General features: G+C 40.5%; 1 protein-coding gene across 4 annotated transcripts in view; it reads left to right on the forward strand.

Moving 5' to 3' along the window:
• Nucleotides 1-10278, forward strand: part of LOC106950409 (BTB/POZ domain-containing protein 10) — a 17204-nt gene extending 6926 nt beyond the window's left edge. For 2 of the 4 annotated variants that reach the window (XM_015037251.1, XM_015037248.1), the window contains exons 2-8: nucleotides 2042-2313; nucleotides 2413-2728; nucleotides 3017-3119; nucleotides 5808-5928; nucleotides 7662-7859; nucleotides 8622-8732; nucleotides 9229-10278. In XM_015037251.1, the coding sequence (XP_014892737.1) occupies nucleotides 2109-2313; nucleotides 2413-2728; nucleotides 3017-3119; nucleotides 5808-5928; nucleotides 7662-7859; nucleotides 8622-8732; nucleotides 9229-9677 (1503 nt within the window). In that variant the 5' untranslated portion in view covers nucleotides 2042-2108 and the 3' untranslated portion in view covers nucleotides 9678-10278. The remainder of the gene's footprint in view (nucleotides 1-2041; nucleotides 2314-2412; nucleotides 2729-3016; nucleotides 3120-5807; nucleotides 5929-7661; nucleotides 7860-8621; nucleotides 8733-9228) is intronic. The other 2 variants (XM_015037250.1, XM_015037249.1) reach the window with 1 other exon arrangement.
• The last annotated feature ends 2404 nt before the right edge of the window (nucleotides 10279-12682 follow it).

Here is a 12682-nt window from a genome sequence, read left to right on the forward strand (position 1 = left end):
TTTTCCCTTTTTTTCAAAGGAAAACCAAAAAAGGGAACTCCCTGTTTTTTTTTTTTTTTTTTTTTTTTTTGCCCCAAGATTAAATGCTGCCATTGTGATCAGCTTGCTGATCTTGCTTCATCACAGTTTTTCCTGTTACTGTTGTCTGCGTCTGCTCACCCAGACAGTTAACCAATTAGCCTCTCGATCAATCTGGTAGCCAGCGCTCAGATGGTCCTCTCAGCAGCAGCAGCAGCATCCCAGCCATCCAGCGTAATTAGAAATTCCACAATATCCAGGAAGCATTTTTCTGTTACTTAACTAGTCTTTCAGGCTCAGTTGAAACATTCAGGTGCTATTTAATTAGTTGGAATAACATGAGAATATTTTTTTTACATAATGAATTATTAAAAAAAACAAAAACAAAAAAAAACTAAACATTTAACCTACTGATAACTTTAAAGCATTTATTTCTGGTAATTTTAGTGGTTGTGTTTAATAAATAAACCCCCCAAATTTACTGCATCCATGTACTCTACAGTGTCTGAACTCTGTGATAATTTTTTCTCTCAGATTTTCCTTCAGTGTGTTCCCAACCACCTGATTATCCTATACCACAATTTCTTCCTTCCACTAAACTTTGTATTAATATGCTTGCATATAGCACACTATAATCAGCTGACGTCTTTTGACGACTGTTAAATCTACAATCTCGCTATTGATTAGATCATCAGGCATTGCCATAACTTAACATTTCTGGGATTGAAAGCCCATGCTTGGGTCTCATGTTGTATTCAGATTTTTACCTAAATTTGAACTTTTCCTTAGCTATAAGCGCTAATGAAGAAGCGCTTATTGCTAATAAAGTTCAAATTTAATATAAATGAATGCTTGAAAAATATCACTTTGTTTGTGTTTCACTTTTAGAAGTGAATTACTAAACTTATCTTTAAGGATATTCTCATTGAGAAACACCTAAGACTAAAGTCGAAGCAAACTTTTGTTTCTTATGCAGCTACTGAACATCTTGCATGTTGAGAAGCTCTATTTTTCTTTACTGTGCATCATGTGCGATATTTTGGTAATTGCAAAGGTGCGTTTATTTAATACAAAGCTATTCACAAGTAAAGTAGGAGAGTTCTGGTTCTGTATCCCCCGCACCTCACGCTGTGTGTCCGTTTGTCATCTCCCCGGTTTTCCAGTAGATAGTCATCATATTTCATTGCAGCTCTTCCCATGAGAGCCAGCTTCTCTTCATTACTGAGACCTGAATGTGTTTCTGCTGTAAAAGCCCTGTGCTGCTGATTAAATTGTCAGCTACGGTGCTGCAGAGATGCTGAACAGGATACAGTAATTAACACAAACACAGGAAAGTAGTTTATTATAACAAGATAATTACATAAATGTTTTGCATCGGAGTACACCTCCTTGTAAGGTTGCTGTCTAATACCGACATGTTTGGTGTTGCCACGAGATGACAGATTACAAGCTAATATCTGGTAAATGTTACAAATAATTGTAGGACAATGGAAATTGTATACAAATTGCATGTGTTGGACATTCTGTGTTAAATTGGAGCTGCACTGTTTAGTCATTCAATGGATCCTCAGAAAATCAATTGGTAACTGTGCTCACATTGACATTTTTTGGTGATGGTGTTTTGCAAATTGACATTTTCAGCCTCCATTATGTGAGGATTTTGTGTCCATTTCAGCTAGTTTCCTTTTCTCCAAATGATTTGTCTTTAGAATGATGGTTTTACACAACAAAACATTTCAGAATTCCTATAGAGCGGATACTGCATGTGCAGTGAGCCCTCTTGAATAAAATAACTATTTGGACACAAGTCATTGTAGAACAAGCTCCACTTGTGATTCATGAAGCTGTGCCTATAGTGACCAATCATAGCATAAAAACAACCTGGTGTTAAGTCTGAGAGCCAGAAACAATTTTAAACTGACAGTTTTATTGTACTATTTACTAATATTGCAAAAAAAAAAAAAATCTTTTCAGTGTCATTCAGCTCTAACGGGGATCTTCTGTTTGTGTACTCTCTCCCCAGAAGTGAGCAGTGTGGTTTGTCTGGGTCGGACCGCAGCCGCCGGTTGCAGTGCCATCAGGTCAGGACCATGAGTCTGTACGGGGGCAGTGCCAGCGGCGGGGGGATCAGCGGGGCTGCCGGTGGATCCCGGGAACGGGGGTTGGTAGGAGCGGAACATTACAGGGAACAGCGACGACGCTCCAGTGATCGCTCGCGGGACTCGTCGCACGAGAGAGGGGAGAGCCAGCTCACGCCATGCATCAGGAATATTACTTCTCCGACACGACAGCATGGTAAAAAGGAAATAAAATAAAAAAAACCCTGAAATATCCTAGAATACTTAATAATAAGCGGCTTTTCCCATCATTATTGATGCGTTTTCCTCCCCACAGATCGCGAACGCGGTGACGGAGGTTCCTCCTCCAGATCATCCAGCCCACGTCCTCCCAGGGTTTCTCATTCTTATCCACATATAGGAGGAGCTCTGATCGGGGCACACATGCCACGGCCGCTAGGCCCCTCTGGGGTAGACCACCATGGCAAAATTTTAGGCCCAGGACCCTGCGACATGATCGTGTATGACCTTGGTGGCAAAGAGCATCGAAGTGGGCTGCGACCAGGGGAGAGAGTCACGCTCATTGTGGACAATACGAGATTTGTGGTGGATCCTGCTATCTTTATAGCTCAACCCAACACCATGCTGGGCAGGTGACGACCGTGAGACGAGTGCAATAATCTGTGTGATGAGTAAAGTCGGAAAAGAGCTGCTAAACATAGATGATGCTCAATTAAGAAATGTAATACAAGCACACTTTTATGTCTTTTATTTGGCGATTGTCAGTTTGAGCACGTCGTATTTAAAAATCTTAATATTTAGTTGTCTTTTTTTTTTCATGAGTATATGAATGAGAGAGATTTGATTTAGATTATGTTTTTTTCCTCATATTGATGTTTTATGAACAAAGCTCGTACTCTGAATCAGCTCTGTGCTTTCAGGATGTTCGGTTCCTGTCGGGACAACAATTTCACTCGGCCCAACGAGAAAGGAGAGTTTGAGGTGGCTGATGGCATCAGCTCCACTGTGTTCCGGGCCATCCTGGTGAGAGTTTTATACAGAATGTTCTGCTTTTTCTGCCTCACTTTCCGCTTTTCTCCTGCGTTTCCTCGCTTTCCTTTCTTTCTTGTCCTCTGCTGTGTTCCTATCTTCTATTATGTTTTCTTTCCCATTAACTTGTCTCCTCCTCTCTCTGTCCAGTTGTCTTTATTTCCTGCCTCTCCACGGAGTCTTTGTCCATTTTCTTGCTCCAGTTTTACTGAAGATATCCCAACTTTTATGTATTTTCCACCCTGGGGGGGTGGAAATTAGTTCCAGTTCATCCTGCTGGACAGCCTCTGATGTTTTATTCATGTACATCATCTCTCTCCGTACATCCGTTCATTCCTTCTATCCAGCATCACTTCTTTCTTTTATAATGGTCGGTTTAAAAAGATATTTTGTGTTAAAAGCCTCTTAGAGATGGACTCATGTAACTATTGATAGATCAGATTATTTATTTTTCATAGTTTGTTCACAGAAATGTCTAATTTTAGACTTGAAGGAAGATCTGATTGGGAACTGGCTGTAAGACGATGTACTTTTCTTGGAAATGATGTCTGAAAACATGCAGTCTGTGATAGCTGTTCATTCTTTTTGAAGTACCATGATTTATCAGACTTTTTTTTTTTTTTTTTTTTTTTACCCAAAAGTATCAGTTGAATTAAGTGAAGCTGTCATTTCTAATTCCAGAAAACAAATGTTAACATCATAGAGATACCCAGAGCAAATATACAGTGCAAGTTCAATGCGAGTTAAAAAAAAAGAAAAGATTTCCTTTTTCAGGAAAAAAAAAGTCCATACTAGTCTGGTCCTATGTTGAAAATTAATTGTCCTGTAAATCTAAAAACTGATTGTGGCACCTTTGGCAACAGCCATCAAGTATTTATGACGGATGCCAATATCTCTTTTACTTTTGCTGCCCAGAAATGTAAACATATTCTTTTGTTTGTAGCATTGTTTTAATTCAGCCATATTGGAGGATTTTTGAGCACGTTTGCCACAGGATCACAATTGGATGCAAGTTAAGACTTTAACTAAGTAACTCCAGGACCTTAATTTTGTCCTTTCAGCCAATCAGAAGTGGACTTGTTGGTGTGTATCAAATATTTTCAAATGGTTAGCATTGTTTCTTCGTTCAGGCCCAAATATGTAATTTTTGTCTGGTCTTCTTTTGTGTCTTTTTCTTGCGGCTGCAGCAGCAAAGAAAGCCAATTGGTTCATGTCCATTATTATAAATGAACATAAAAATGCATCACAAAGAGGCAAAAAATATAAAGCCACATAAAAAAAACAACAAAAAAAAACAAACCATTTGTCCTCAATCATTTCTGGTTGCACATTTAATTTAAGATTCACTCATCTCTCTCACATTAGTATACCTCAATGAATCACAAAGCGTGGACAAAATTCTGGTGAAGTTGAATTATTCAACCCTGCGATGCAGTCGTACGGTTTGAGCTGAAGACGAGCGTTGAAAATATCAAGCAGTTTTTGTTCAGCATGGGCAAATAAGAATGAGTCGGTTTATGACGACTTTGACAGGATGGAGTATCTTTTAATAATTCGATTTTTGCTATTGGCTATAGTGGCGCGTATATAAAAGCCTGTAAATTCTAGACTCTAACAGGTAACCAATTAATGCACAAAATCCGCGTAGGACAGCGAAAGTCCTAGCGCAAAATTGAAAACAAAACAGGCGGACGGAGCCTGGTGCTGCAAGGCTGGAGGCCTTGTCCAGTTAGGCTGCGGGGCCTGGCTAATACCCGTGTTAAGAAATGGAAGGTCTGCGTAGATCATATAGCTTGAATGGACAGGAAGTCCAACAGAATGATTTTATCTTTTCTTTTTATTACTTTCTTTTTATTTTTCTTTCTCACTGTTTAAACTTATGTAAAGCACTTTGAAATGCCTTGCTGCTGAAATGTGCTATACAAATAAAATTTGATTGATTGATTGATTGATCCTACAAAGCTGTGACTTTGTCCCAACTTCAGAAATTGTTTAAAGGCTGATCATCTCAGCATATATAAACTTCAGACTTAAGAGACAGAAACGAAAAATAATATTCATCTGCTGTAACTGCTTTGGGATTTAGCGAACAGGAGTAAATTCGGTAATCCTAGTTGAGCTAAAGCAAAAAAGGTTTCGTCTGATTTGTCATCAGATGGTGAGGGGCAAGGTTTGTTTTTTGTTTGTTTTTTGTATGATATATGTAAGTACCTGGTTTAGCTGCGAGTCTTTAGACTTTAAGGAAAATAACGAAGCACATTCAAGTGAGTGAGGCAGAGCAGGAAGTGGGTTGTGGCAGAGCTTTGTGTTCTGTTTGCCCGGAGTGTCTCCTCTGGTTTCCATCAGTAGAAACTCCTGGGAAACCGTCACTGGGAGCAGGAAGGGCATAGTGACATCAGTAGCTTATGCTTTCATCATCCTCCTCCCCTTTTTTTTTTTTTTTTTTGTTGCTCTCTTTAGCCCTCCTCCTCTTCTCTCTCTCTCTGTGACGTTGCTTTTTTTTTATCACTCGCTCTCCATCCCCCCTCTTATCTCTCTCTGTGTCCTCTTCTCTCTCTCTCTGCGAGGGAGCGTTAATAATGGCGTCTTGTTTTCCCTCCTCTGCTCGAGTGCGCGCATGACCGTCCTCCTCACTGTGTTCTTATTTCTCCGTGCGCATGCTTGCGCTGGTGAAAATGGCAGGATTACTACAAGTCGGGGATAATCCGCTGCCCCGACGGCGTTTCCATTCCTGAGCTCAGAGAGGCATGCGACTACCTCTGCATCTCCTTCAGCTACAGCACCATCAAGTGCAGAGATCTCAGTGAGTACAGCAACTCCTCATCCTGCTCAGATGTTTCCTTGTGCGTGTGTGTAAAGCTGCAGAGTAGCGTAGTTTCTGTTTCTGTCCGTGCGCGGACTTCGGCGAGTCGCTGATCCTTTTCGTAGTTGTCGTATCCTTGGGTTAAAATAGAACTTGTTTGATTTTCTGTGTCGGACTCGGATGTCATGAGGTTGATCATGAATTTACTTTTGAGATTTACATTTCTGTATCTATATTTAGTGTCTGATGTTGTGAACGTGTACAAACTTGGGCAAAAAAAAAAAGCTGATTGCTCTTGGAGTATCAAAGATGAACAAGCAGAACAGGAAATGAAAAGTCAAAAACAAATCTGTTTTTTGCTGAATTGCCGTCTGCCTGCTGCGTGCACGTTTGCTTGCAGCCGCAACATCCCACATGTACGTGGAGATGTCAGTGGGATATTTTGGTTGAGAACGTGCTCGTCGGTGCCGCTTGTTTGTGTGCGAGTACGTGGGAGGAGCAGCTTCAGCGCTCTGCTGCTGTTTGCGCCTCTAAGTAGGCCATGATTAGCTGCGAGATTTACTGCTTATGTGGGCCAAAAACAAAACGGCAAAACACAAAACAAGCAATCCATCCCCAATAGAGAATATTTTTTTAAAATTAGTTTTAGTTTTGCAGTGTGCTCATACTCTGTTGTTGACATCAGTTTCTGATCTGAATATTCACACTGAGATTTCCTCAGAAAACTTCTGTTTTTATAAAGATATTCAATGCTTACAATGAAATGTAGAAGTACAAAAAAAAAAAAAAAGACAGGATGTTCTGAATGTTGAAATGAACACAGTCACATTCAAGCAGATTTTATTTGGGTCAAAACTGCAATTCTTCCAGAAGGTTCCAGTAGTTAGCAGATCCTCTCTGAAGATTTTCTAATAGTGGATTTTTGTTTGTTTGTTTTTTTTACAGTGAACCTTAAATCACAGCTGGTGTTTAAATTGAACTCATGAAACATTAGGAAGCGCTTTATAAACAGTTAGGTTAGTCATATCCTTTCTGTTCATTAACTAACATTCTTTAAACTACTGCTGTTTTATGGTCAGTAAGTTATTTTCTTTGTCAAACTGCTTTTGGTATATTTGTTTTTTCAACTACATAAATTGTCTTTTTCATAAAGCCTAGCTGTTTTTGGAACATGGATAATTTATAGTTACACGTCACTTAAACGGACAAATTAAAGGATGTGCAAGAACTGTAACGGAATGATTAATAATGTTTGATTGGCTTGCTGTTCCCCTTTTTTCAGAGCGATTGTCTAGTTTTTTTTTATCTGTTTATCTATCAATCATAAAAAATATATTTTGATGTAACCAAATTTTCATTCTTATTGCTGATCATTTTGTTTTTGTGTTTTTATTTCTTAGAAGTTGCATCAGTTACTTTTGCTTCAAAGTCCAAAGTGTTTAGTTTTCATCAATGCTTCTGCTAAAGTCTTCACAGAAGACTTAAATGACTACCTGAAAACATCCAAGCAGTACTTTTAAATAAACAGGAATGTACGCAAAACAGACGCAAATAAAAGGAAAAAAAAATCAAATTTTTCCTCATCTAAATACAAAAACACACACACAAAAAAACCAACCCTTAAGAGATGCAGTCGTATTGCATTCACACAGTTTGATGTAATGCGATCCTGTGGGCGTATTTTAGCTGCTCGTTAGAGGATAATCTAATAAAGGTGGGATTGGTCCGCTCAGGCGCCCTGATGCACGAGCTGTCCAACGACGGAGCGCGGCGTCAGTTCGAGTGTTACCTGGAGGAGATGGTGCTGCCGCTGATGGTCGCCAGCGCCCAGAGCGGGGAGAGGGAGTGCCACGTGGTGGTGCTGACCGACGACGACGTGGTGGACTGGGATGAGGAGTACCCACCGCAGATGGGAGAGGAGTACTCTCAGAGTAAGATATGGCCTCCATGTTGTTACTACCTGCTGTGAGAAGGACCTGTTCGAAGTCTCGCTCTAATCACAGACGACATGATGAGGAGGAGAAAACCTCAGTCTGAGCAGGTTACTGTTACACGAGAGCAAAAAACAGAAAAAAACCTGACAGATATGAATCGATTCTAAACATGAGGGTATTACAAAATGCTTTCTTGAAAATAAAATGGAATGTGTAAAAACACAGTGACCATAAAGAACAATAACTAAAATTAAGTAGAGTGTCAGCAAACCGGTTCCCGTCATAATCCAATGATTGTCTTCCTTTTCTGCTTCAGGGAACAGAGCAATCACTGTCTGTCTGTGTTTGGTTTGAAGAAAAGATTGATGCAGATTTTATTTTTACTAAAGGAAAATTTAATCTTTGGATGTATTGCCTGTAAATTTAGCCGGGTGTTTGCATTAGCTTGTGTAACCTGGAACTAAGGAAGTTTAAGATCAGAGTGCCACAGATAATTTCCCGGCAAGTATTAAAACCAAATCTGATGTTTGTATTTCAGCTCCAGCATTGAGCAGTACGGCTAAAGGCTTGTCCGACCAGCAGAGATTTACCTGCTGCTGAGATTACTCCCCAACAAATAAAGAACTGCCATCGCTGTTTCTGTTTTTAATCTATGCAGACAGACACATCAAGTAGCACATTTGAAGTTTTAGCTGTGTACCTTAAAGTGATGAGCGTTGAATCCTGCTGATTTAATAATGCCGTCCATTCTCTCTACAGTTATCTACAGCACCAAACTCTATCGTTTCTTCAAATACATCGAGAACAGAGACGTGGCCAAATCTGTGCTGAAGGACCGAGGACTGAAAAAGATCCGCCTGGGAATCGAAGGTAGTTTGCTTTTATGGGAAAACATTGTTCTGAAATCTTAGTGAATTTATGGAACTTTTTCAAACCCCTTCGCTGCTGACTCAACCAAAACCATCATCATGTGACAGTGAACGTAGAAATAAACCGTTTAGTGGAGATTTTTGGTATAGTTTAATGACTTTTAAACTAATAGTGGTTACTGGTTGAGATCACTGTGGACCATCTGCAGCTGAACTTGTTCTTCAAAGTCTAGATTGTTTATTAGTACTTAAACCTCGGATGACCAAACGGATCACCGCTATTTTTATTTTTCCTCTAGATGAATATAAATATAATAATAGCTAAATGTTAGTTGGGATGGAAAAGAGATGAACGTTAAGCCAACTTGGGGCAGGACCAAGTGGAGGAAAATCCAACAAATTCAACTTGTGTACAGAAGTTTTCAACATGACTGCATTTTTCCTAACATGCTGAACCGTTGGTGCAGTGGCTTTAACTTCGCTTCGTCCCTCACCAGGATACCCGACGTATAAGGAGAAGGTGAAGCGACGTCCCGGGGGTCGCCCCGAGGTCATCTACAACTACGTGCAGCGTCCCTTCATCCGCATGTCCTGGGAGAAGGAGGAAGGGAAGAGTCGCCACGTGGACTTCCAGTGCGTCAAGTCAAAGTCCACCACCAACCTGGCGGCGGCCGCAGCCGACATCCCTCAGGACCAGCTGGTGGTCATGCAGCCTCCGGGCCCCCAGGTGGACGAGCTGGACACTCTGCCCAACGAGCCTCACCCGCCGGCGATGGGACAGGCGCCGGAGAACCACCCAGGAGCCCAGCTGTACGAGGGCCCGCACCAGCAGGAACACCAGAGCCAGCAGCGCACCAACCAGCAGCCACACAACAGCAGCAGCAGCCACTGTCAGCCGACGTACCGCTACGATCCGGACCCCGACAATCCGTCCCCCTCAGCGTGACGCCGCCCCGCTCCCACAGAGCCACGTTCACTACGAGTGCTTTCGTCACACAGCTGCAGCCAGCGCTGAAGGTTCGACTGGAACCAGGTTATCCCGACTGCCGGCGGGCGCACAGTGCAAGTTTTCAAAAATAAAAGCACCTCTTAATGTGAACACAGACTCCCATTCCTCTTCTTTCTCTCGAGAGGCAAACCGCCACTTTGCCTTCTGCTGCGACACATCACCCAAATCCAAGCCGAACTCTGGAGCACATCAGCAGACGCACCTCGCTCGGTTTCTGCTGTTTATCCGACCAAAGGAGCGGCGGCGTGTTAACGCGAAGAGACAAGAGGATGGTTTTATCGGTCGTCACTGCACCCGATTGGTTCATTTGTTTTCAGTGCCTCATCATAGTTGATTTAATATTAGATGTGAAGATTGCGTCTCCCCTAAATATTTAAAGGCCTTTATTAAAAAAAACCTGTTTTACAGCGACGAGGTTCCACTCCTGTTTACGGTTTATTTTTAAACTCCGCACAGATTTACTGTCACTGCTGTGGGGCACACAAGATGTCAGAAAAGATGTTGTACATTTTCTAAATAAACTGGATTCACAAACTTCTGGAAATGTTTATTTGAATTGTTTTTGACCTCAGAGTGGAAACAGAAGACTCTGTAAGGTAATTACATTATTTTCTTTTTAAGGACTAAAAGTAATAGGAACTGAAAGTTTATATATTAAAGTGTAAGAGAAGGTTTCAGAACATAAAGTACCAATTATACATTTTAAGATAAACTTTAAGGAGGTCAGCATATATTTTGATTCATCAGCAAAACATGCTTCCTACACTATCTGGAAATTGATTCGGTTTCTTTTAGAGATCCGCAAAAAGAGGATGAACATTTATAACCATTCTTTGTTCCTGAAGCCATTCTCTAAAGCTGTTTGCAACAACAAAAGATGCGAAACAAGTTACCCAAGTTAGTCCAGATGCCAAAAAATAAACGTATAGAAAAAATATAGCCTATTACAACACAAACGAATTAGAATCCAACTTAAAACCCAGAGTTGTTTCACGACTATTGAGTTGTATAAACTGCAGGGAATCTAGAAGTGTCGTAGGAAAAGATGGAACTTTTAAAATATGAATACCCGCTTTACACAAATTTATTTCAGCCAGCATGAGTGTTAGTCACACTACTAGATTTTCAAATATGGATCCTGCAAAAACCTGCAGAATGATAAAAGGACAGATGACTGACTAGAAGGACAGATGGATGACAGACAGGTGAAAAGACTGGATGTGAATAAAATGGACAGATGATGGTAAGACCAGTAGGATGGACACAGTGATGGATGGATGTGGATTCAGTGATGGTTAGATGGACAAATGGATGAATAGATGCACTGGGGCATGATAGATTAAAAGATTGACAAAAGGATGATTAGTTGTATGGATGATGAATAGGTGGACCATTCTGTCTATTATGTCCAGAATAGACAGATTGGTGGACATGTGGATTGAGTGACGGAGAGATGAACAGATTAATGAATATATGGATGAATTTATAAACCGTTGGATGGAGGAACAAATGAAACTACAGAAGGACAAACAAAAGGATGACCAAGATGGGAAATGCAAACATTCTTCCATTTTTGTCCTTTTATCCATAACTTTTCCAAAAATGTCTGCAGCTTAATTTGTGGTCTTGGTAAAAAAAAAAAAAAAAAATTTTGTCCAAGCAGTTTCAAAATACAAGTATGATGTCAGGATAAGCAGCCAACATTACCCCACTTTAAAACAGCAGCAGATCCTGATGTTCAAACCCCCCAGCCCCCCAAAAATCTGACCTGGAATTCAAAACCGACGGTCTTTACTCTCCGTCTTGCCGTCGAATATAAAAATGCTGAAACAATTTCAAGTCGGAGTTTGATTTGGCAGAAGATAAAAGGAATGCGGGGAAACTGGGAACATCCTGCTGAGGAAATGCAAATCTGGCAATTAAATATGCATAAACAGCTCCCACTGAAACCTTAATTATTTAACGCACGAGTTCAAAGTGCTCACTCAGGCTTTAAATAACTTTCTGGGGCATAAAACGAGGCACGGAAGAAGCCTGTTGGACACTTCATTATCGTTTGTTTTTACCCTTCGACGTCCTCCACTGATCTTGTTGCCACCCAGCGGATCTTCCTGCCGCTGGGTGGCAACATCTTTTAAAAATACAACCGGGCCGCTCTGATTGGCTGACCGAGGCCGTCAAGGTGGAAACCACGCAGAATGCAAGAGCTTAAGACAACCCGGCTATGACAGAAACAAATAATTTTTTATTTTAAAAATATTTCACTGCTGATACATACAACACACTCTTCATACTCATATATATTTGCATAAAGTATACTCTTAACATGATAATATTTAAAGATTTGATACATTATTGTCAGGTGGGGAGAATAATATAAACAAAGGGAAACACTTTCTTGTAGTGTGCAGAGTACAAACACCGAATCAGAAACCGACTGGGACAGAAACGGAGGCCGCCTCGCCAGCTGCTTTCTGATTGGAGGGAGGAAAAGGGCATTAAAAAAAAAAACAAAACAAAAAAAAAAACTTAAAGAACTGCAAAGGTTTCAGAGTTGGGCATCAAAACGTTCCACCTGCATGGAAAAAAATAACACTTGCGATTCATCTGCATCAGATCTTATAAGCCTGGACGCCATATTTGCTTTTAATCATAAAACAATGTTGGCAGGAGATGAAATCTGGATAATCTCGAGTTCAATAATTTAAAGGGTTGCTGCTGGTCTTAAAAGGTAAAAGCATTTAAAGAGGAATGTCTCAATTTGACCAGAAAAATAAGTGCCGTGCACTGCAAGAATCGTTCCAGAGAATGGCTCCCTGCTTCTGCTTTATGGTAAAACAAATATTTTTGAAGCTACAGGGTAACATGAACAAGTAGAAAAAGAAAAAGAAAAGAAAAAAAGCAGCAGTTTTAATTTCCTGTAATTACATTTCAATGTTCTG

The sequence above is a fragment of the Poecilia latipinna genome, unplaced genomic scaffold, assembly GCF_001443285.1.
Source record: "Poecilia latipinna isolate Pla-1442-1.1 unplaced genomic scaffold, P_latipinna-1.0 Scaffold399, whole genome shotgun sequence".
NCBI classification, from domain to species: Eukaryota; Metazoa; Chordata; class Actinopteri; order Cyprinodontiformes; family Poeciliidae; genus Poecilia; species Poecilia latipinna.